At 50.9% G+C, this 22,851-nt stretch overlaps 9 protein-coding genes across 9 annotated transcripts; 3 read left to right on the top strand and 6 right to left on the bottom strand.

Moving 5' to 3' along the window:
- Window positions 1-307: 307 nt before the first annotated feature.
- JCM6883_005472 (uncharacterized protein) lies at window positions 308-1,521 on the top strand (the record flags this gene model as incomplete). The annotated part of the gene is made up of 2 exons (XM_076632410.1): window positions 308-322; window positions 376-1,521. 2 exons carry the CDS (start codon window positions 308-310, stop codon window positions 1,519-1,521), a joined length of 1,161 nt encoding a protein of 386 aa, XP_076487562.1.
- Window positions 1,522-2,359: 838 nt separating this feature from the next.
- On the bottom strand, window positions 2,360-5,761 carry JCM6883_005471 (uncharacterized protein; the record flags this gene model as incomplete). Its single annotated transcript, XM_076632409.1, has 7 exons — window positions 2,360-2,572; window positions 2,640-2,789; window positions 2,852-4,038; window positions 4,121-4,411; window positions 4,479-4,848; window positions 4,920-5,020; window positions 5,401-5,761. The coding sequence occupies 7 exons, from the start codon at window positions 5,759-5,761 to the stop codon at window positions 2,360-2,362; spliced, it is 2,673 nt and encodes an 890-aa protein (XP_076487561.1).
- A 751-nt stretch (window positions 5,762-6,512) lies between these two features.
- On the bottom strand, window positions 6,513-7,703 carry JCM6883_005470 (uncharacterized protein; the record flags this gene model as incomplete). The annotated part of the gene is made up of 1 exon (XM_076632408.1): window positions 6,513-7,703. The coding sequence occupies one exon, from the start codon at window positions 7,701-7,703 to the stop codon at window positions 6,513-6,515; it is 1,191 nt and encodes a 396-aa protein (XP_076487560.1).
- A 3,219-nt stretch (window positions 7,704-10,922) lies between these two features.
- JCM6883_005469 (TFIIIC subunit 6 family protein) lies at window positions 10,923-11,757 on the top strand (the record flags this gene model as incomplete). The annotated part of the gene is made up of 3 exons (XM_076632407.1): window positions 10,923-11,072; window positions 11,125-11,202; window positions 11,269-11,757. The coding sequence occupies 3 exons, from the start codon at window positions 10,923-10,925 to the stop codon at window positions 11,755-11,757; spliced, it is 717 nt and encodes a 238-aa protein (XP_076487559.1).
- Window positions 11,758-12,214: 457 nt separating this feature from the next.
- JCM6883_005468 (EAP30/Vps36 family vacuolar-sorting protein) lies at window positions 12,215-13,027 on the bottom strand (the record flags this gene model as incomplete). The annotated part of the gene is made up of 1 exon (XM_076632406.1): window positions 12,215-13,027. The coding sequence occupies one exon, from the start codon at window positions 13,025-13,027 to the stop codon at window positions 12,215-12,217; it is 813 nt and encodes a 270-aa protein (XP_076487558.1).
- Window positions 13,028-13,955: 928 nt separating this feature from the next.
- JCM6883_005467 (uncharacterized protein) lies at window positions 13,956-15,086 on the bottom strand (the record flags this gene model as incomplete). The annotated part of the gene is made up of 1 exon (XM_076632405.1): window positions 13,956-15,086. One exon carries the CDS (start codon window positions 15,084-15,086, stop codon window positions 13,956-13,958), a length of 1,131 nt encoding a protein of 376 aa, XP_076487557.1.
- Window positions 15,087-15,750: 664 nt separating this feature from the next.
- JCM6883_005466 (uncharacterized protein) lies at window positions 15,751-19,672 on the bottom strand (the record flags this gene model as incomplete). The annotated part of the gene is made up of 8 exons (XM_076632404.1): window positions 15,751-15,792; window positions 15,883-16,143; window positions 16,232-16,333; window positions 16,401-16,585; window positions 16,640-18,583; window positions 18,650-19,038; window positions 19,098-19,234; window positions 19,316-19,672. The coding sequence occupies 8 exons, from the start codon at window positions 19,670-19,672 to the stop codon at window positions 15,751-15,753; spliced, it is 3,417 nt and encodes a 1,138-aa protein (XP_076487556.1).
- Window positions 19,673-19,802: 130 nt separating this feature from the next.
- On the top strand, window positions 19,803-21,934 carry JCM6883_005465 (uncharacterized protein; the record flags this gene model as incomplete). The annotated part of the gene is made up of 5 exons (XM_076632403.1): window positions 19,803-20,242; window positions 20,316-20,533; window positions 20,605-20,807; window positions 20,883-21,027; window positions 21,426-21,934. The coding sequence occupies 5 exons, from the start codon at window positions 19,803-19,805 to the stop codon at window positions 21,932-21,934; spliced, it is 1,515 nt and encodes a 504-aa protein (XP_076487555.1).
- A 60-nt stretch (window positions 21,935-21,994) lies between these two features.
- On the bottom strand, window positions 21,995-22,772 carry CDC31 (centrin; the record flags this gene model as incomplete). Its single annotated transcript, XM_076632402.1, has 3 exons — window positions 21,995-22,016; window positions 22,083-22,148; window positions 22,219-22,772. The coding sequence occupies 3 exons, from the start codon at window positions 22,770-22,772 to the stop codon at window positions 21,995-21,997; spliced, it is 642 nt and encodes a 213-aa protein (XP_076487554.1).
- Window positions 22,773-22,851: the final 79 nt, after the last annotated feature.

The raw sequence follows: 22,851 nt of genomic DNA, 5'->3' as shown, positions 1-22,851 counted from the left end.
CTGCGGTGTCCTAGTTTCTTTTGTCTTTCTTCCCCCTCTTTCGTTGGGTCTTTCGTTCGCTGGTCTCGTCGGAAATAACCTGATTAGAAAAAAGGTTTTCTTCAATTTCGGCTGCTGCTACTCGGGCGCTGTAAACCGTCATCGAGAGTGCTCGCAAAGCAATCTCATCTTGGACTGTATTTGCAATAACAGTGAGCTTGAGAGGTGCGTCGACGCTCGAGAAAGGGTTACATCTCGTTTCTTCCGTTTCACCGACAAGTCACCGCTAGAGACCTCGAAACAGTCGGCAAAGCTATTTAGTACACTCATGAACGAGTCACAGGTATGTCAGCCTCGCCTTGAGCTTTGCTTCAGTCTGACTTTCGACTTGAACAGGATCATTCCTCTCTCCTCCCTCCCGAGCTCCTTGGTAGAATTCTCAATCATGTACAAGGTCCGGATCAGTGCATCGTTAATCCCATCTCGAAGCGATTCCTCCCATTCCAACGAGAAGTCTTGTACCGCCGAGTTATCGTCCGAAGCTATGAACAACTTGACAAGCTGTGTTGGACCGTCGAGAACCAGCCGGATATCGTATCGGACTACGTCAAGGGACTCAAGATCGATATCGAACCGAAGTTCCGTCAAAACTCGCCCCGTATCACGGAAATCGAAGATCCCCAAAGTCCTTCTTCGAAACAACTCCGACAACTCTTCTCCGCTCTCGATGAACTCAATGACTTGTACGTCAATGGCTCGTCTCGAATCGCTTCCATGGTCCTCTCTCCCCAAGTCTCGATTTCGTCTCTCCCGAAATTGTCAATTCTCAGTTTGAGCTCGAGTTTCCGTGGCTTCGACGACCCGTTCAACCCGACCTTCTACGCTCCCTTGCTCAACTATACGAACCTCGACGAGTTCACTCTCTGGGTTTATCGTACCTCGGCCGGTATCGTTCTCTCACCAAAATCGCCTCCCGTCATTTCCCCTTGTCTCCCTTCTCTCTTCTCCCTCACGCTCAAGGGACCTCTCTCGACGAGCTGCACTTCAGTTCAACGTCTCATTTCGTCATTCGGCTTCATCTTTCAACTCGAACTTACGGACACTTCGTCGTCAACTTGTCGAATCTTTAATTTACTCGGCGATCTCGAATGTCCCGGCGAACTCAGCCACCTCTCGCTACAACGTTACTCGATTTATGGACCGGCTCCTCAAGGCTCGATTGTCGACGCCCTTGGTGAACTATCCTCACTCGAATCCCTCGTTGTCGGAGGCACGACCTCCTCGCTTTCGCCCGATTTCTACGAAGCTCTCCTGAACCTTCCTCTCACGATGCTCGTCTTCGGATCAGAGGCCGATGTCAACCTCGTCGAACTCGAGAAGCTCGTCACTGGACCGAAAAGGCACGAAACGCTCAAAACGATCTGGTTCGAAAACGTCGAGGGAGAAATGGGAACCAAGATTATGGATATAGGAGGAGAACCTTGGACTGGACCGAATGGAGATGGATGGGGACCGTATCCTGATTGGCAATTGCCTGAATAGACCGATAGTTTCTCGGTAAAAGGATTGAAAAAGTTCTTGAAGGTGGCGGAGAAGGAAGGGATCGAAGTGAAAGGAAGTGCGATTGAGGCTATCGAGGTCGAAGAAGAGTTCACGGGAGAGTTGGACTTTATTCACGGGTGCGAGGAGTTCTTTGAGGAATTTTGCGATTGACAAGACATGTCTCTCGAGTAGTTTTTCTGATCGAATCTTTGTTGTTTCTCGCTTTAGCTGTAACTACTTCCTTTGTCATGGTTGATGCTTGAAGGCGAACGAGAGACCATGCCGTGACCACTCTTGAGCCGGTCAGCAGGAAGTGCAAAAAGTTTTGAAGCCGAAGCTCAGGCGAGAAACGTCGAGTCAATCAAAAGGACCTGAGGAGACTGAGGTCTGTCTCTGGGGTTCCGACGTGGTGCTGTTCGATATCGGAAGAGCGCGGCTCTCAGGCTCGCTTGCTCGCACGTAAAAGAAAATCTACGCGATTCGCAAAATAGAATCGTCCGACTCGAGCTCAGAAACCGAGCAGAAGCGCAAAAAGAGAAGATTGGGCCGAGCAGGGAATTGAACCCTGGACCTCTTCCAAGCGACCAAATGAAGCCCTAAGGAAGAATCATGCGACTAGACCACACGGCCTTACATGTTAGGCAGTTAAAAAATTGCGCATACAAACTAGTTTTGGTGTTTTCGGTATCGAACAATTGTCGATTGCGTTGAGTCTCTCGTTTTCGCTCGGGCTCTTCACACCTCACCTCTCAACGAAGCAGCCGTTTATCCACATACCCAATTCAGACACCTGAGCCGACACGAATGAATTGCAAAGGTTTCGAGAAAGTTCATTCTTTCAACCCGTCATTATTCCTGAGTCTTCGTCGTACCTAACGACATCAAACACGTCTTCGAGGCGTAGATCACCACTCGCGATAGCGTCAACTCCGTCTGGCGATTGGAGACGCAGAGGTGTATCACCGGAATTCGACGGCGAGGGGTGTTTCAAAGCGATGCAAGATAGGGTCTGAGGCGTCTCGTCGAGATGAATGCTAGACCAGATCTTGTGCTGTAACAGGGGAGGAGCCGATCAGTAAACTAGCGAATCAAGCGGCTTGAGTTGAAGCGAAGCTGACGATTCGCTCGTTACCGCAAACACTCGAGAACGTCGATTCGAGATCTTCCTGAGATAGCTTGAGGAATTCGTCCGGTAGCGTGAGTGAGAGAATGCCGCAGACAACGAGTTCGTTCAGAAGAGGTGAAAGCATCAGAAGCGAAGATCCCTCCTGCGAAGAGAGATTGCAGTTAGTCGATCTTAGCAGAATCGGCCGTTCACGAGCAAGCTTACAGGCTGAGGATCGTCTGGAAGCCAGATTCGGTTCCCCCATGCCGGAATCCCAGGTCTCGCTTCTTTCTCATCTTCGCTCTTGACGAATTCCGCGAATCTCCTCGTAAGTTCTGCCGAAGACTCTGCTCCGCTCGAGCAAACGACGTGGACCTGACATTGTCCATCCTCCGACAACGACTTCAGAGCTTCCGCGAGTCGGACGAGACCTTCGAGAACGACCGGAGTGTAAGAATACGGCTTGACCGAAGTCGACGATCTACGAAAAGCTTGTTGTTCCTCAAAGACGACGAGAACATGATTGTAGAGAGACGAGAATCGACGCAACGTCGAAAAAATTGATTCTTGACGAGTGAGCTTGGTCGAGTCAGGAGGATCTGCTCGCACGGCGTTCCCGATGAGATCGATGAGCTTGAAGTAGAAGACGCAGGAAGTACCGCTCATAATGAGGTGGGGATTCTGAATCGTGAAGCGGGATGGCGGGAAGCGTGAGGGTCGATGAACGAGCTGAAACTGTAGCTTTTCGAGAGCTGAAGAGAGTGACCTCGTTTGAAGTAGGTGATCGAAGACGATGACTCTGAGGATCGGTAGGGGTGACGGAGGAAGGGGAGAAGAAACGAAAGGCGGAGTCGGGAGTGGCAGTGATACGGGAGAACGAGGAAAAGCAGCTTGAGAGTCTGAGGCGGTGTTCGCGACTCGAGATTGTTGGCCACCGTTTGATGAAGTACGAGACGGAGCTGTGAGCAAAGAACGACCTCGCGAACGCATGAATCGATCTAATGATTCCGAAAGTTGGGAGGACGTTGCGAGCTGAAGAGACGATTCTTCCTGCCTGGTCGAATTGAGCTTGGCAATAGGATCGAAGGCTTTCCTCGAGTCGGACGCTTCAGCATGGCCGTTCGATTCTCGTTCGCGAGCGTAAACAGGAGGCGAATCGGGACCGGACGGCCGCAATTCAGCTTGGACGAATCCGAATTCATCCTTTGGGACTTGCCTGTCGCTGATCTCGACGGAACGTGCAGGAGGAGAGTCGAAGAGAAGTTGAGAGCATGAAGAAGGAGGAGGAAGAGAGTTCGCTCGTCGCTTGTAGAGGGTATAAGGAGGCGGAAACGGTGACTGAGAAAAATCTGCGAATTGCGATGGAGAATGGAAGGGAGGAGTTGCATGAAGAGCGAGAGTCGTAGGTGTAGCTGGTTCCGTATGTTTGCTCGGAGTTGCTGGAGTTGCCGGGTCTATGAAGCTTATCCTCCTCTTCCTTCTCCTCAAGCTGACCTGGCGCCGTCAAGCGGATCTCGTCTCTGAGCTCGTCAGTCTCTCCCCTCGGTGATTGCATCAAACCATCGAAGAGGTCCTGTGCCGCTTCTCGGACTTCCTGCGCTTTCGAGCGCTCTTCTAACGTAAGGGTCGTTGGAGCTCGCAACGGAATCTTTGTAACGTCCGCGAGAGGGTTCCATTCGATAGAGTAGGAGAGAGTTCTTAACGATCCAGCTGGAACAGACGGTGCGAGCGACGTGAGCCAATCGAGCGGTTTCGAGTCGAAGAAGGGTAGATTGAAGTCGGTAACTGCAGGGGGATACTCTATTGGTGAGAACATTGGCGGAGGTTTACAGATTAGGGAATGGAGACGCACGACTCAATCGAAAACTCTGGAGTTCTCCGGATTCCTCCGCGACGACTGAGGAGGAATGTAAACGTCTCGAGGGTAACCCTCCCACTGCCGATGTTCCGAAGGGTTGTGATTCGGCGCCAAGGCTCGTTTCCGCTAGCGTCGAAGTTGCTGCATCTTTCACCGATTCCGCCGAAACTTCCACCTCCATTGACACCGACTTGTGCTCCTCCTGCGCGTCGAAAGGAATGACATTATCGTGCTGGCCTTCGAGAGGCGAAGAGTCGGAAGTATGAGAGAGGTTCGGAGGCTCGGGTGAGGGCGGAGATGGTGCAAAGAACGACATCGAGAAAGGCTCTGGTGACGGGGATCTGTCGCGGACGAGAAGGTCGTGCTGCGTCAAGGAAATTGAGGCGAGGAATGAGACGTGCGATTGACCGCTGAACTCGAACGAAAAGAACTAACCAGAATGTCTCGCTTCGCACCGATCTCCTGTCTCGCTCGTTCAGCCGTTTCCTTCTCATCGATTGACGATTCCTTGATGCCGTTCATGAGCTTCTTGCGATCTTGACGAATTGGATCGAGGTGAGCTCGTGTTGCAGCGTACTTCGAAACACTAGCAAACGACAAAGTTGTGTAAATTCACCCTCCAAGTAGATTCGGAAGAGACCTCGACGCTATACTCACATCGTCTCTTGCGTAGAAGGAATGTCTTGCGGAAGAGATCGTTCAAGTTGCGCAAGTGCTTGAGACTGATTGGCCGGCGAGGGAAAGAGTCGGGGTATCAACGAGTCGAGTGAAAGCAAAGGTTTCGGTTTGACCGCTTCCTCTGCCTCCCGACTCAGGTAGAACGAGCTCGAGAGATGAGCCGGCAGTATGCCGTGCTCTAAGGAAGCTAGGATGAACACATGGACGACAAGGGCAGAGAAGGTCTGACTAAACTCACTTTCGATGGGTTTGTTATCGTAGTCTCGATCTGCCGCTCGACTCGCTTCGTTGATCGTCCTCCTATGTCTCTTGAGGTCTTCGATCTGACTCCTCGTCAACTCCAACTTTGGTTTCTCGTTCCCTTTCCCCAATTCTGCCTCGATCGAACTCAAAGCATTCTCCAACTTTCTCTTGTCCCTGAACTGGATGTGCTGATACGCGTAGTCGTTCTTGAGTGTATCTTGCGAAAGGTGGAGAGAGTCGAGAGCTGTTTCGACGAGGTAGTCACGAGCAGCGTCGAAAGGAGGAAACAGTTGGCAAGCGAGGGGACGAAGCAGTTTGTAGTCGTCCTTTGTGAGGTAGGCGAACGAGTCTGGCATTCTGCCGAACCGAGCGAGAAGTCGGTTCTGTGCGAAGGGCGAAGGAGAAGAGAGGAAAAAGAGGAAAAGAGAGAATCCATAGCGAGCGAGTCACGACTCTCGTCAGAAACGCTTGTTCTTCTCGGACAGAAGACTACAGTAAAGCTTGGGTTACTGCTACACGAGCGAGGTGCAGTCACAGAGCGATCGATTAGACCCTTAGCTCCTCGATCCATCTACCCTGCCTACCGAGCTGTCCCCGCCCTCCGCTGAGTCCCCGGAATGACCCTGACTTTTCCAAACAGCTGTACTTCCTCGTGTAGCCTGTCCTTTTGTGGTTGCGGCCGAATCGAAAGCAGATGATTGATGGAAGATCGAGCGCCGGGAGCTCGAGAAGTCGTGGGAAGTGTCGATGTGTCGTCGGAAACACCGCTTGAGATCGCATAGAGTTTGGCGTATTGTCGTGTGAGCGCAGTGCATTACAGAAAGAAGAGTTTGCGAAAACTCGATTTCGGCTTGTGATTGGCTTTCGGGACTCGAGCGGACGGTGATTTGCAACAGATGAAAAGGAGACGAGACGTCTGTTCACGCAGGAGACTCGGTACAAACAGGGGAAGTTTACAGACAGAACATGAAAACGACTTGCTTCCCTATTCCTCGTGTGCGAGCGATGTCAACGCGAGAACGCTTACTCTTCCACCTCATTTCTTCGATCTTGCACTTTGTTTCACTTATTGAGAATCCACCTACGAGAGAGAATGACGGAGATTGGTCAGCCTTGGGGAGCGGGAAAAGGGGAGGACTCGACGGATTTTGCGTACCATTTTCTCTGGAGCCAAATGAGTTCAATTCCAGCGGTCTGAGTCCAAGCACGTACACCTTGAACAAGTTCTGGTTTAGTTACGGTCTTGTGCGAGGCCGGAAGACCGAGTTGCGAGAATCGAGAATCTTTCCCAGCTTTTTCCACAATCGATGACAAGGTTTCGTCACTCGGTATCTCGATGAGGTTGATCCTGGTACAACTGTTTGGGATCGATTCGTAGAAAACACCACTCGAGACGAGAACTTGTGACGCTCCGTGCGAGATACTGAGCGCGGCGACGCTCGACTTTCGAAGTGACGCTAAGAATGATTTCGTCTCGTCTTCAGACGAAGGGATCCGCAAAGAACGAGCAACTTGTTTTTTCTTGGGCGAAGGGGAACCGATGACGAGATCAGTGACGTTCGGGTAGTTGGAAAGGTCTATCGCAACTAGGTTGACAGGAATTCGTAGAGAGCGAAGGGAAGTTTTCGATCCAGCCGCCAGAGTTTCGAATTGCGCGACGGTGCATTCCCAGAGTGCGAGACGTTCAAGTTTCGATACGAGCGAAGTCGAGGGATCAGAACGGTCCCGTTTCGGTACTCCAAGCGGTTTGGTTCCGATCTCGAGCGAACGAAGGTTCGGAAGTCGACTGATTGAGACCCACCACCCTTCTGAGGTGACTTTGTCAACTTTGATCGATTGGAGCTGATGAGAATGGGGGAAGAACGGGCCAAAGTTGCCCGAGTTGAGGGGAGTGTTCGTCGAGAATCTGAAAGAAGTAGCCGAAGGAAGAAGGTGAAGTAAGGAATAGACGAGTGCTTGAGGAGTAGTCGTGATATTGGAACCTTCGGATTGAAGGGAGGGTTCGGGGAAACTCAACTCCTTGACGAGAGCCGCGAGGCGTGGATCTCCTGCGAGAATCGAGAAGAGTTGCCAACTCGGTTTCGAGTAACGAGCGATCGACGAATCGAGAGGATAGATGTCGTCTGCAAAGGATGGGATAGGCATCATAGTCATGTCGATCTGGAAATAGAGCGTCTTCCTCGATGGTTCGAGCCAGTTGCGAGAAACGAGCGAAGTTCGAAAGAGAGCCCCCGAAGTGAAACAGTCGTAGCGAAGGATCTCGTCGATAACATCGTTTGGAAGGTGAGGAATCGGCATCGTCGAGGGATGGTTTCGAGAGAGAGTTCCTATTCGAGAGAGAGGCGAGAGGTCGAGGGATGTTGGAGAGAAGGATCTGTCGAGTCAAGAGGAGTCAGTCCAAGATTGGTGACTGCTCAGAGGGAGTGCTAGCGAAGGAGCAAATAGGTAGGGGGAGGGCCGGGAGGGGCAGGAGTACAGGGAAGGGAGACTCCCGAGAGGAAGAAAAGTCCAGAAAACTTCCTGTAAGCCGGTTGCGAGACTGCAAGCCTAGATGAGAGGCACCCACAAGAGACTTCGGTGTATCTTGTACTCACTCGCACGGCTTCAGAATTCGAGTTGACGGTGATCGAGACGAGTTGTTGATTCAATTGATGAGAGAAGATCGCAAGGCGAATATTTCACTGTTGAGCGCGGGATCGCTTTGATTCGACTCCACTCTTGGTTCTCCTATCGTGAGTGATTGGAATGGGCGATTAGAGGCGAGAGGGTGAAGGGAAGAAACGTGAAAGAGTTCCGAGGTGCACTCTCGACTTCCTACGACTCACTTGGAATCGCCCAAACATACGAACAGCACTTCGACATCATCCTGTAGCCAGTATACACCGGAAACAACTCCTATGGACGCCCTGGACGGACTCTCTCAACTTGATTCAACATTCTCGATTAGTTTCACTTCTCAGCTCCTTCAGACCCAGGCGGTGATCGACAACTTCTAGGTTCGCAGTGTTGGCGTGCCGAGGGAGGCGTCTAGAGTGACTGAGACAGGTTCCGAATGGAGGAATCGCTTTGTGAGGCGAGGGAAGCTCTTCCTTTTCTCAGCCCTGCCTGGTCAGCCTCGCCGTCAATAGAAGCTAGTTCTGGGACGAGAGACATCGACGTCACGCTTTCTGAGGGTGGACGGAGGTGTTGGATAGATCTATTTGTTCAATCTTGCGAATTGATAGCTAACTCTCTCCCTTTCCGTTCCATTCCCCCTTTCGCAGCCAAGCACAGCAACACCGTTTGGATCTGACTGAACTCAACGCCGCGACCGGTCGAATTCTGCTCGAGCTCCTCATACGCCTTCCGCTTCATCTCGACTCGCCCTCCTCCTAGTCGATTTCCTCTACCCTACTCTCGCTCAAGCAGTGTCAAGCTGCAGACGACCCTCACCTACGCTTCTGAATGTCTCCGTCATCTATTCACATTGACTAGCCTCAGCTCCCATTCAAAGAGCTCAAAGAGGCTCTCAAACGAATCACATACGAGAAACAATCAACCTCAACCAGTATGATATACCCTCTCCTGTATCACCTTCCTTTCCTCCTTCGACTCCCCTCGCCCTCTCGTCGCTCTCGTCTCGACGGTCCCTCTCCCACTGCCGAATCACCCGAATCATCAGAATCACGCCGACCGAATTCAATGCTCATTCTGTGTCTCGGCGGAAGTTTGTCGTGCGTTGGGAGATCAAGCGCCGGCTTGTGTCGTAGCAGGCTCGGTTTTGATAGCTCGGTGATTCAGAACAAAGTAAGCAGGGAGTGCAGCGAAAGGTGAGTCGGGTCGCTTTTCACGCTTTTCGCTCGAGAGCCTCTCATCTTCGTTAATCTCAGTTCGACACGCAACAGAACAAGCTAAATCAGTCCAAATTGAATTGAATAGAGACCACAGTCAGGCTGGGAAAGCATACAGAGCAGAAAGACTTGGGGAAATCAAAAGAGATTAGGGTCAGAATCGCGAGTAGACCACTTTCTGACGAGCAGTGAGAGAGACCGGGGGTTTCGAGAGGGATAGGCCGGTAAGGTTGTCTCGTGCTCCCTTGGCACGTGCTTCTAGTGTCCGGTATCTCTTGATAGCTTCAGCATAGTTGCTGAGAAGAGCGTCTGTTGTCTTGCCCTGACTCTCCAACTCGCTAAGTCGGCGTTCACATTTTGCAACGTATTCGATCCACTTGTTATCGATTCTCTTCCAGTCGTCGTCCAATTTCTCCTCACGAACTTTGAGGATCGTTTCCTCAGCTTTGTCGGTACCGTAACACAGCAGATCGCGAATTTTCTGTCGAGGTCGCAAAGATCAGACGAAGGCATCAGCGACAATACTTGAAACGAGAAAGCTCGCAAGATCCATCGACATTGTCTTCGTATATGTATCTCAGCTCATTCTTGTTCCACCTACGACCCGCGAGCGCATTCGACTTTGCGTGTACCTGTGACGGACAGGTATACTTGTGACTGTTGCTACAATCAAGCCCGTAAGTGCCGCATGTTAGTCATTGCACACAGAGATACGAGGTAAGGAACTTGAACTCACACGTAACGGGGAAAAGCGATACGACAGTGCCTGCATGGTGCGTAGAAGGTGTCTTCGTGGTTTCGTTCAACATGAGTCGATACTTCCTAGCTCCTTTCCGAGGGTTGTTCAGCTCAAAAACACGTGTCGGAGGGAGGAAAACAGAGAAAGAAAGTCCAGACGTGCCGTTTGAGAACCCGAGAAGGAGCAAAAACGGCACCAGTTCGTATCGAATCCCGTCGGAAGAGGTTTCTTGAGATCTCTGTACAGTTTGCTCACCACTTTCTGGAAGTCAAGGGAATCACTCGTCAGTGAAAAAGCCTTTGAGGTCTACAGGTCAGAACTGCACTCGCCGCGATTGCCCATTTTGTCGTTTTGTCCACGTTTCCGTTCTCGTCAAGATACTCGACCAATTTAGTCTCCTCGTTGATCTGGATGAGCTGCAAAGGAAGAAAATCAGGTTTCTCCATCGAAAGTCGAGGAACCCGAAGAGGGTGGGAAGAAGAGAGAAGAACTCACTCAAGCCGCTCTGATCCCGTCGAGAGGTGGAGGATCCTCTTGACGGCGGACTTTCCGGCTGACACGGCTCGAGCCTCGAGGGCTCGCGTACAGAGGTCCGAGAATTCGAGACCGACCCATAAACGAATCGGGTCGAGTGGGCGAGAATCAGTCTCGCTTGGACAGCGTCAGAGCAGAGATCATCAGCTCAGTCAGCGTAGAAGGAATCCCTGAACTTCCCGAGTAGCGGAAACAATGGAGAGAGAGCAGAGAGAGCAAACGGAATGGAGAGGGGAGCGAGGACTGAGCCCGGTGCAAGGTTGAACCGGTCGGGCAGGTTGCTGAGTAGACGAAGACTGATTGTGAGCTTCGAATAGCCTCAACGAGGGTGTCTAGCGAGTCGAGTGAAGCGGAAGAGATCAAGAACCGAAACAACTCTTCCTTCTCCCTCTACCACTCTCCAACCCAAACAAGATGAACGATTTTGAACTCCCAACACCTCCACCACTACGCTACCGAACTCACGAACCCGTTCTGACTTCGAATTGGACAAGAGTTGAACGATTCTCTCCTCGATCCACCTCGGCAGCTGAGGATGATGATGATGAATGGGAAGAAGAGGAGGTGAGTCCTCATACTGTTTGTTAATGCGCATAAGCTCACAGGGCTTCAGCAGGTAGAGTACGTAACTCTAGATTTCGGTTCTCATCTCTCGAAACGATCTCTCAACGATGCAACTTCCTTCCAGCTCCTAGTAAGCTCTACACGCTCTGATCGTGCTCTTATTGACGAGAGCTAACGTTGAGCGTGATCGGATCAGGCAGCGGAGAGTCCGACTCCTTTCGTTCGAATCGGCAATCAATACTTCAAAGGTCATCACGAAACTTCAATCGGGACAGAGATCCTACTCCAGCCGACCAGCAAGGACGATGTTACGAACGGGCAAGGAGGAAGAGGTGAGAGGAATGGGAAAGAAAGCAACGAGGAAGAAGAGAAACCGATGCAAGTTTTCGCAACGACGAGTTCGAATCGAATCGTACTACAGCCCGTCTCGATCGACTTTGCAAAGAGGTTACCGGATCTACTCGTTAGTGGAGGAGCCATCGCGGCAGGATCGCAGGAAGGAGAAGGAAGAGGAGGAGAAGCTGAGACGGAAGGTGCGACTGCACAAAGCGGAACGAGAGGACGGGGACGAGGAAGAGGTCGAGGTCGAGGAAGTCGAGGTGGGAAGAGAGCGACTAGCGCAGATGAAATGTCGCGGGAAGCTCAGAGCGAGGTTCGAGATGGAGATGTCGAGATGCAAACTTAGCTCCCGCGAGAGGTTGTTCCTCAGCTCGATGTTTCGATTCGTTGTAGGTCCGGCTCTTGAGGATCGTGCGGAGGCGAACAACGCCGCGTGTCCAGATCGGACTCTCGTGAGCAAATCTAAGGAACTTTGCGATTTCAAAGAGACAGTTAAACGACAACAACAACAGATAGACAGCAAAGAGGATTGCGATAGTCGTACAGAAAGGAGAGCTAGACGCGGAGGCATGAAGATCAGCGAACGAAGCCGAAATCAACGAGAGAGATGAGCGGACTCCTACCTTTTCAGATGAAAAGGAACGGTCGACGAGGAACGGCAACAGATAGCGAGATTGGGGAAAAGGAGAGCACAGACACAGTCGAACAGAGACATGATCTGTCGACAAGTACTCGGAGATCAGCTCATGGATCCGAGAAGAGAGAAGGAAGCGAAATAGACTCACCTTTTTCAAACGCGAGGTTCACTCCATGACAAACAATGCGGGAGACCAATACTCTCGCTTGACGGTAATTCCATCGTTGTACTCGTCGATCCAGATCATTCCATCCTCCATCAAAGCTTTCTCGATCGCGTGCTCGACCCTATCCATCGTCCATTTCTCTCCCGTTTCCTTCTCTGTGAATGCCTGCACTTCGTCTCTCGTGACTGCTCCTCTCCCTGTATCTGATGCCGCTTCGACTACGACGAGAGAATCTTTGTCAAGTCCCCCAGGAGAACATCGAACGACTTTCTTCCCTCCAACTTGAATTATCCTGTATCCGCAACCTAGAGGATCCAACGCTTCGATCGCCCTTTGCACATCTGATTCCGATACATCCGCCACCGTTGTACTCTTTCCAATCGTCGTCGTTGTTGTAGAGGAAGAGGAGGGAATCGACCTCAATTTCCTCACATCGCTCAAAACTTCGTCCAACGCGACTAAACCACCTCCTCGATCTCGTTTCTTCAAGCAGACGTCGACGATTTGTACTCCTAGAGCGTAATACCAATCTCCCACGCCCATTTTATCCCATAATCCTTTCGCTCCTCCTCCCAATGGATCGACTCCCATTTCGGCGCACAGCTGAGAGAAGTGAGTTCGAAACTCGGGAGAGGATAGAATCTTCTGTCGATGGTGACTAGAGAACGTAGCGAGTGCGGATTGGAAGGTAGAGAGTTGAGCAGCGAGAGAAGCCGATTGTTGAGCCGCGAGGGAAGACGATAGAGAAGAGTAGGAATTCGCAGAGTCGAGGTGTCGTTGCAATGAGCTGTATCCGGCTGTACGGCGTGCCATTCCGAGACTGGATCGGGTTGGAAGAGGGGAGAGAGAGGGAAAGGAAAGCTTGATCTCGTTTCGCTTCCTACCTCTCACAGACACACTCGAAAAAGCTTGTTTGCTGCTCGACGATAGCTTTAACTGCTCTGCTTTCGCGCCTCTCTTGCGACTAGTATAACTGCTTTCCCCTGCTCATTCAACCCTCCCGCTCCTCCTCCTTGACCAGGCGTTGTCGTGTAGTCTAAAGGGACGAGGTCAGCATCTTACAAGAAGTTACGAGCTGCTCAGATCCTCATGATTTCCCTCGTTCACTCCTATGCTCCGGATCAAGTCTCCTCTTTCCCCCTCCAAGTCCTCCCTGTTCCCTCGCACTGGACTCACACCGCACCCGTCGTTCCCTCCGGTCCTCGACAGCTTCCTTCCTTCCGCCTCAGGTTGTTCTTGCTGGTTCTCGGTCGCTCTTCCCGTAAGAACCGCGCTCGCCCTCGATTTGGCTTTCTTTCCGTTTCTTGCTGCTCCAGCCACGTCGACAACTCAGCTTCAAGCAGATGCGCGAGAAGGTATGGCACGAGGAGGTCGTCGGGGCGATCTAGACGCGCGCAGAGAAGGAGACGGAGAGACCTGATTCGAGCCTCTCGACGAGGACGCAAGCATTGGCCCGATTTCCTGCTTTCCTTCCTATGTCTTGCGGACCTCTCTCTCAAGGTGACAAGTGTATCGAAAGCATACGATTAGTCAGACAATCGTGAGTGGCCATGACAAACAAAACAACTCGAGAAAACAAACAACAAACAAAAAACGTCCTTCAATTCTTTTCCTCTACGCTTTCTTTCGGGATCATTACTCTCTTGTCCTGTGCTCTCATTCTCCGATCGTTCAATCTCTGCCAAACAGTGGTCAAGCAGGACGGTCAGCAAAAGTGTGACGGGTAAGGATTCGACAAAACTCACTTTTCCGAATACCAGATCAATTCCCCTCCTGTCGCCTCCATCAGAGCTCGCAGCCCAAAGAAGGTCAACACGACTGTTTGGTCACTGTAGGATCGGTTGGGATCGTCGTAAAGGCCGAGTTCACGAATTCCAGGGTGATAATTTTCTCGTAGAACGAACGAAAGGGCGGTCTCAAAGGAGGGGATCTCTTCAAAGTTGACGCGGGAGCAAGAGGCGGGTAGGCTGAAGCTTGAACCAGAGCGACCCCTAATGAAGTTGAGAGCGATGGCAGAGAGAGAGAGTTCGATAAGGATTGGGCATGACGAGCTCACGGCGTGGACGAAGCCTGAGACTTGGTCGGAAGAGGGGAGATTCGAACACGAGTCGGAGACCGAAAGATGGGTCAAATTGTGCCACTGAGAACGTGCGAGTTTTAGCCCGAGGTTGAGGGGAATCTTGAGTTTTCGGAGGGAAGTCTTCGAGCCGTTGCAGAGAGCATCAAAGAGTGCCTCGCTACAGGTCGCGAGGCAGAGTACTTGCAGTCTTGAGACGAAGGGCGGTAGAGGTTGAGAACCGGAAGAACAGGAAAAGGTGTATCCCAATTCGAGAGAACGAAGATTTGGAAGTCTGCTGAGCGGACCCCAACAATCTTCGTCGTAAAGACTTTCAAAAGTGAGAGCTTGGAGTCGTTCCATGTGGGGGAAGAAGGCGCCAGAGTGCTGAAGATCGAACCATTCGTCGTTCTCGAAGCGGAAAGAAGTTGCGTAGGGTGGAAGTCTCATCGCTGTCGAAATGAGCGCTTGAGTCGTAGTGAAAACTGGAGAGCATTCGAACTCAGACTCGCTTGACAACTGTTTGAACGAAACCTCCTTGACGAGTTCGGCCAACCCCGAGTCATTTCCGACCGTCGAGAGAAGTTGCCAACTTCTTCTAGAGTACCGAGTAAGTTTCAGTTCGAGAGGGTGCATGTACTCTGTCGAAGTTTCGTCTTTGACGATGCTGAACTCGACCTTGTGATAAAGGTACTTCCTCGAAGGTTCGAGCCAGTTTCGACAAACGAGCGCAGTGTAGTAATGGAAGCGACTGAGAGGTTGAAAGTAGCTGAGGATTTGATCGACGAGTTCGTTCGGAAGGAAGGGGATCGGCATCGTGGAAAGCGAAAGCTGAGGTTGAAGCGAAGAGAGGGAGAGGAAGTGAGTGCGCGCACTTCACTCGCGAGACTTTGGCGCTGGATACAAAGACTCACGAGGGTATTTCAGTGATCCTCCACTAGCTCACACAGTCTCAGGGTTCGAGTTGACGCTGTTGATAGCGAACTATTGACCTAATTGATGAAGGGAGATCTCGCTTCGAGCTTTGCACCGGTGAGCGTGAGACCGCGTTGAGGGGCTAATTGACACTCGTATCTATCGATTGAGCGATTTGAGTGGGCGGTCGGGAGGTCAGAGGGTAAAGAAAGAAAGGAGAAAGAGTTCCGTGGGCCCCTGTCGACTTGCTTCGTCTCACTCGGTATGCTCAAAGGCGTCACGATCACTTTGAAGCCGCCCTATTCCCCTAGAGACCGAATTCCCTTCGCTAAGCAACTTGCAAAGGAGTTTCTCGTGTTGCAGCGCAACTTAGCTCTGACTTTCCGAATGCGCTGCCTCTCAGCTTCCCACGCGTAGAGACGACACAGAGTAGACTCACATGTATTTGTCAACACTAGTTATACGAGAGAGGGGGGGACAAAACAACACAAGAAAAGCGAATACGAATACTGCTTCAAAGTCTTACAACGATCGTCGAGTTCTTCTCGTCGACAAGTCGGTTCGGTTACCACCAGATCTCAGTCACCACATTAATAGACAATACGACCTATTCCGAATCGAATCAAACACGGTCAGAACCCCACGGAAACTAAACGCAGCAGAGAGAGAGAGAGAGAGAGAGAGAGAAGATTCTCACCGAATAAGCCGCAATCAAGAACCCTCCGATCCTCTTTGTCATTCTATACCCATTCATCGGTACAATGACCAAACTCCCGACTAGGATCGTAAACAGTCCAACGCCGGAAACCATCAACGTTCTCCCCATTTCGACGTGAATAGATTCGTGAGTTGGAGAGAGCGCGATCAGGTAGGTACCCGATAGACCAACGCCGAGGAGAATGTTGAGCATTGGACCACCGAAACAGGCCGCGATCGCCATTGAGGGGTAACCCATTCGCTGTGAACGTCGAAAGAGAGGGAGGCAAGGGTCAGCTTCCGAACGAGAGCAATGACGAGAGAGAGAGGAAAATTGAGTGAGAGCTTACAGCGACAGTAGCGTTCGCAACCAAATCTCCCAACGAGTTCCCCATTGCGAAAATCGTCAATCCCAAAATCGCATCCGAAATTCCGAAAATGTGTCCCAACGTCTATCAAGTCGGGGCTGTCTCAGTCTTTGTCCTGTAGCACTGACTGTGAAGAGTGCAGACGACTGACCTGTAATACTCCAACGACTTCATTCACGATCATCAAGATCCAAACCATCGCGATTCCGAATCCTAGGAAACATAACGAGACTCTTCCGGGATGACGAGGGTTATGGAAGAATCGATAGGCGAGAGTCGAGAAGAAGAGGCCGATGCAGAGGGCGAGGACGGGTTGATACCATTTCAAATCGTCCGCTAGATCGAGAAAGTCAGCTTGAGAGCAAGAAGGAGAGAGGAAGGGAAGCGTACCGAATAAAGCGAAAGCGCAAAACATAGGACCGAGTAAACATTGAACTGAAGTTAACCCGCGAGTAACTTTTCGAGCGGCTTCGCATTCTAATCGATCGAGGATTAACGATTCCGTTTCCCCCTCTTCCTCCTCCTGCTCCTCTATCGAATCTACCTCTTCTCTTCGAGGAAGTTGAGTTACCGTACCGTTCGATTCGGGACTAGTCGTTCGGAACCCTCCTCCATCGAGTGGTTGAATCGTCGGAGAAGTTGAATTCGAAGAAGTTTGATCGATCCAAGGTGAAACCGCAACTTCTTCTTCTTCTTCCTCCACCGCGATCGCAATGAGAGTAGCAGCCGGAGCTGAAAGGGAAGGTGATGTCGTCGAAGAAGAAGAGAGATGGTGGGAATGAGGGTGAGCAACGGCGGGGGAATGTAATTTCTTCCCAACTCTTTCCGAACTCTCTCCATGATCGTCCATTCCTTCTCTCTCCTCCTGCGTCCCGGTTGATATCAGAGTTCCATCGCTTTCCTCCGGTAGTCTGATCCCCTTCGGTACGAGATCCTCCCCCTCCTCTCTTTCTTCGTCTTCTTTCTCCTCGTACCCCGCTCCAATCCCACAACTCTCATCCCCTTCACTAACTTCCTCGGCAACCGGTAACGTCAAATTGAGTAGCAATAAAGCTGGGACACACATGACTGCAGTGATTTTCCCAATAATAGATTTCGAACCGAATTGATCTAGGGAGGGAAAGAGGGAGGAGAGAATCGCACGGAAGAGGATCGAGCGGTTATGATCGTTCCATCTTGATTTTGTCGCAAGAGGAGGAGATGAGGAAGGAGGAAGATGGGAGGCCGAGAGAGGGGAGGAAGAAGTCGAGGGTCTGACGGTTAGGGAGGAGGTAGAAGCGGTTGGGGTCGAGGGGAGAAGAGTATCGGATCCAGTTTCCGAAGTCAACATGATCGATGGAACTTTCTTCACTTCCTTCTTCTGTTGTTGTTGCTGCTGTTGTTGTCCCGCCCAAGGGTTCTCCTCCGATTCGTCTTCTTCTTCTTCGACTGATTCTGAAATACTAGGTTTCCTCCCCTTCTTCTGCAGAATTCCATTCGCTAACGTATCCTCTTCACCTCCTAATCTCAATCCTCCTTCCCTCCCACTCGCGCTTGCGAAGAAATCCGGTCGAAAACCAGGTGAACTACTAGCTCTCCTCCTACTACTACTACTCGTTTCTGCTCCTCCGAACTGTGGTTGTGAAGAGTTCCCCCATCCATTCCAATTCCATTCTTCCTGTCCCTCCTCCTCTTCTGGTCCCATCCCTGCTCCCGGACTCGGACTCGGACTAGGACTAGGAGAGGTCCACCCCGTTGAGCTAGCCGTACTAGTAGTTCTCGAATGATTCGGTCTCCTCTCCTTCTTCGCCCTCTTTCCTTTCCCTCCTCCGCCGCCGGAACCCGATCCGGGACTCTTCCTCTCAAACACTCCCAATAAATTCCCCGCGTTGCCTCGTTCCGCGTTCAAACTATTGACGAGGTCTCGAAACTCGATCGCGCCTAACAAACTAGGTCTCGCAGTTTTCCTGCTCGCCGTGGAAGGAACTGCCGAGGTCGAGATTGAAGTGGAAGCGACGATCACAGGTGATTGCGAGGGGAGGGAGGAGATCGAGTTTTGGAGGGAGAGGGGAGTGGGAGGTGGTCGAGATGGTCCGCCGAGAGGGGGTTGGAACGTTGTTGGATTGATTAAAGAGGTTGAACGCGAACGATAATGCGAATGAGAGTGGGAGTGGTGAGAATGAGGACGAGGTAGTCGAGGAGAGGAGAGGATTGGGGGTTCGCGAGAACGAGAAGGACGAGATTGAGATTGAGATTGGGAATGGAAGATTATTGAATCGGTTGAGAATGATGAAGAGATTGAACGACCGGTTGTAGAACGAGGAGTTGTTGAACCCGAGACAGGGAGCTCAATCACTGTTGAAAGACGAGATTATCAATTCCTTCGCTCGTGAAAGAGCGAGCAAACAGAAAAGAGCTCACGATCATCTTCCTCCTCCTCATCTTCTTCTTCTATCGGTCTCTCCCACTCGATTTCCGCACCACCTGCAATTCCCGCTCGCTCGTCTTCCCCATCCTCATCGAGTATCAACGCTTCCTCCTCATGAGCGACCGCATTCGAATCATATTCCTCCCTCGCCATTCTCAATTTCCTCCTCTTCTCCCCTCTCCTACTCCACCACCAACCCCCTACTCCAACATACACTACATAAACCGCATACAATCCAACCATCATTAATGCTTCCCATAGGTGGATATGGGAATCATAGAGGATTGCGAGAGTCATTAGGACGGCTAAGGTGAAGAATCCGACGTCTCGAAGGAAAGTATGGCGGGATACTCGGAAGGGAGTGATTAGAGCCATAGTACCCCTACATAGAGAAGAGTGAGTGCTACTGGGAGATGAGAGAAGGGAGGGAGAGGGACGTACGCAACGACGGAAACGATAAAACTTGCGGCACCAATCAATTCACCGATCGCTAAGGAACCTGCGTTGGATTTCAACGCCGAGAACGTAGAGAATACGTCTGGAGATCCATTCGAGAACGCTAGGAACGTTACTCCTGCCTATTAAAATCCACTCATCCCATCTCATCAGCTCAAATGCGGTGCAAAAATCGAGAGAGAAGGGAAGAAGGGAGAACGTACGACCGATTCACTCAACCCTAACCTCGACGCGATATGGGATAGGTTTGGACAAAAGAATTCTGAAGCGCAAATCCCTACGAACGCGAAGAGGAAGATTAACCAAATCAACATGACGAAAAACACGAATGGTCGATGTTCCCTCGAGCTGTGTTTGTAGATGTTCAACCAATCGATTAGGGCGTCGGTAGAAGGTTCATGTTCTTGTTGAGAGTGTTTCCCTCGTTTGAAGAGAGTGAGTTGTTGGGTGTGGAGAGATCGGAGGGAGGAAGTCGAACGCCAAACGATCAGATGGAGGATAGTGACGGTCGCGATTGCGAGTAGTAATGTCTTTCTTCGTCCTCCTCTTGAGGGACTCATCGTAGTTTGATCTAAGTTTGGAAGAAGGAGGAGAAGAAGATCAAGAGAAACTTACCTCGCCTCCTCGAGGTCGGTCAACGGTCGCGTGGAATGACGAATAACTCTCGCTCTTCTCACTGTACTATTCAGTATGGCACTATCAACTCGAGGTACCCATCGCACGATCTCTCACCTCCTCCTAACGGGTCACAATCCTTTCTCCCCTCCTTCCAATTCCTCCTCCTCCTCTTCGTCCCGTCAATCGCCGTCTAACCCTTCCCTCACGCCTATCCCCTTCAGCACTTGGCTCTCCCAAATAGGTCGTGAATCCGATACTTTTTCCCCCCTCTCTCCTCCTTCAATCACTTCAATTTCTTCGGCTACGGGACATTCTTTAATCAGTTATCGAAATTATGAGGGGGTGGATCGAGTGATTGGATTGGGAAGGAACGAGAGTGGACAATTAGGGATTGGGTTCGCTTCCCAAGAGGGCACGAGGGGATTGGTGGAGGGTTTTGAGGGGGAGGAGGTTTTGAAAGTTGAAACGAATGTACAGGGGAGTTATTTATTGGTCAAGGAGAACGAGACTAGGTCAGTACGGAGCTTACTCTATCAAACTAGGAAGGAGGAATTGACGAGACGAATCAACGCAGAACGCTTTCAGAAACGCACTGTATTCGATTGGGAACTTGTCGAGAGGGAAACTAGCTCAACCAAACCTTTATTCCCGTTCCCCTACTCCTCACGAGCATGAAGAAGACGATTCCGAACCAGTCATGAAGATCCTCCCACGGGCTACTCTCGTCGAACCTCCACAAATCGAAAGGTTCGGGAAAATCGTTCACCTCGAAACGGGATACGAACACCTACTGGTCCTTACCGGTCCGTCTCTCCTTCTCCTCGCTCTCGAGTGAGTATCGCTGAGCTGACTCGGTTAAAGTTTGAATGAGTAGAAAGCGGGGATCTATTCGGTTCAGGCTGTAATACAGATGGTCAATTAGGACTATCTCATTCCCGCGACGTCTACTCCCTCACCCACATCCCCCTCCCGCCGTTCGTCAAAGAGAAGGAAGGTGGGATCGAGAAAATCGTCGCAGGGGGTGATACATCCGGATTCATCACGAAGAGTGGCAAACTTTACACTTGGGGAAATTCGGTACGCTCCTTTTCTCTGCACTATCATTTCTTTCGCTTGCGGGAAGGGCTGATAGGCTCTTGAAATGGGGTACAGGAATACGCTCAAGCAGGACATGGCAAGAAGATTGATCAAATCACTTCACCTCTCGAAGTTTTGGCGAATGAAACGTTTTTAGGGAATGGGGAGAGGAGAGTCGTTGATTATAGGTGTGGTGGATCGTTTGGACTGATATTGGATGGTCAGTGCACTCTGTTTCTCTAACGAAGAAGGACTTTGGGAGAAAAGCTCGCGCGAGAAACAAAGGATGAGAATTTCAGTGCCGGGGCCATCGGATTCGAACGATCGAGAGGACTTCTCGAAGTTACTCGGTTTGGTTTGGAAAAGCAGGAGAAACTACCGGTTAGCTAATAACGAAACAAAACGAAAAAAACTCTGATTTCGCGACTCTTCCCGTTTTGGTTCTCTTCATCTACCGCTCATTGTCAGTCGTAGAATATACACTGACGTCTTCTTTCGTATCTGTTCCTCCTCCGTCTCGCTTCTTACTCGCGATTCTCTCGTTTTTCTCTCGATCATCAATTCACTTTCCCTCCATACAACAACGACCCTTTCCAATTCCGATTCGACCCAAATTAGATCGCCACAACCTCTACTCAACAGGCTACGGAGCCCTCGGTTACTCCCTTCCCTCCGACCCCAGTTCCTCATTTCCGAATCTCTTTAACCCACATCCTACTCTAATCCCCTCCCTTTCTTCCACCGCACTCGGTTTCTCCTCACCTATCACCCGTATCCGTGCCGCTTTTGGTTACGCCGTAGCTATCTCCGATTCTCCCTCCTCGCGCTCTTCCCTTTCCTCTTCCTCCGCTTCGTCGAGAGGGAGTCGTTTGTGGAGTTGGGGACTCAATTCCCCCTCTGGTCGATTAGGACACGGTACTATCTCTCGTGTTTCGAACGAGAACGAGAGGGGCATGAGAGTGGAACCGTGGGTTATTGAACCGAGGGAAATTAGAATCCCTTTGAGAGAACTAGGATTGGAGGAGAAAGGGGAGTGGGGTGTAGGGACAGTCGAGTTGGGGGAGGAAGGAATGTGGGTTGAAGTGAAGGAGAGGAGGAGGGTTGAGGAGAACGAGGAAGGGGTATAGAATTGAGGAAAGAGGGTATAGAGAAGAGGTTTTGAGAGGGTATTTGGGGAGAAGGAGGGCTTAGGATGTGTCGGACATGATACTATACCGCAATCGAACGAGTCAGCGACAGTAGAGAGAAGGGAAAGATGAGAAAAGAGACGCTTACTTTATGAATTCATGTTCGGAAATTTCTCCATCTTGATCTAGATCAAACTCTTCAATCATCGCTTGTCTACTCATTCCCTTTCCTCATCAGTCTCCGTTCCTTCTGTGGTCCTGAGTGTGAGGAGAGAGAGACTCACAGTTCATCGTCCGTCAGATTCTCGCCCAATTCCCTCGCGACTTTCTTGAGGTTCCTAAACGAAATCTTCCCATTCCCTTCCTCATCGAACAACCTGAAAGCTCTCCTAATCTCCTCCAACGGATCCCTCGAGAGGATCAATTCCTCCGCGATCTGTGCGAAACTTTCATACCCAATCCCCAATCCTCCTCCTGCTCCCTCCTGCTCCCTCGAGGATGACGGGTGCTCTCTCATAAGTTTGAGCACCTCGGCTTTCTTCAGGTCGAATCCGAGTGCGCGAAGAGAGACTTTGAATTCATGGTAATCTAATCGAGAATCCTTGTCCAAATCGAACAATTCGAACGCTTCCCGAATCTCGGTTTGCTGATCCGGACTCAGTTGACTCACTCCTGTTCCTCCTCCTCCTCGAGGTGGTGGGGGTGCCGAGGATTGGTGGTGACGAGAAGAAGAGGAAGAGGTGGTTGGGTTGTTGTTGACGAGGGAACGGGAAGGCGTGGAAGAGGAAGAGGGGTAGGGTTTCTTCGAGGAGGAACCGGTCGCGAAAAGACTTGACATGATTCGAGGGTGGTGGTAAGGGGGAGTGGAGAGAGGGAAAGAAGACGCGTCGCGAAAACTTCATCTGTTTTGATCCTTC

The sequence above is a fragment of the Sporobolomyces salmoneus genome (genome assembly GCF_050403485.1).
Source record: "Sporobolomyces salmoneus JCM6883 DNA, S_salmoneus_JCM6883_v1_ctg26, whole genome shotgun sequence".
Lineage (NCBI taxonomy): Eukaryota > Fungi > Basidiomycota > Microbotryomycetes > Sporidiobolales > Sporidiobolaceae > Sporobolomyces > Sporobolomyces salmoneus.
This window is presented reverse-complemented; position numbering and strand designations above follow the sequence as displayed.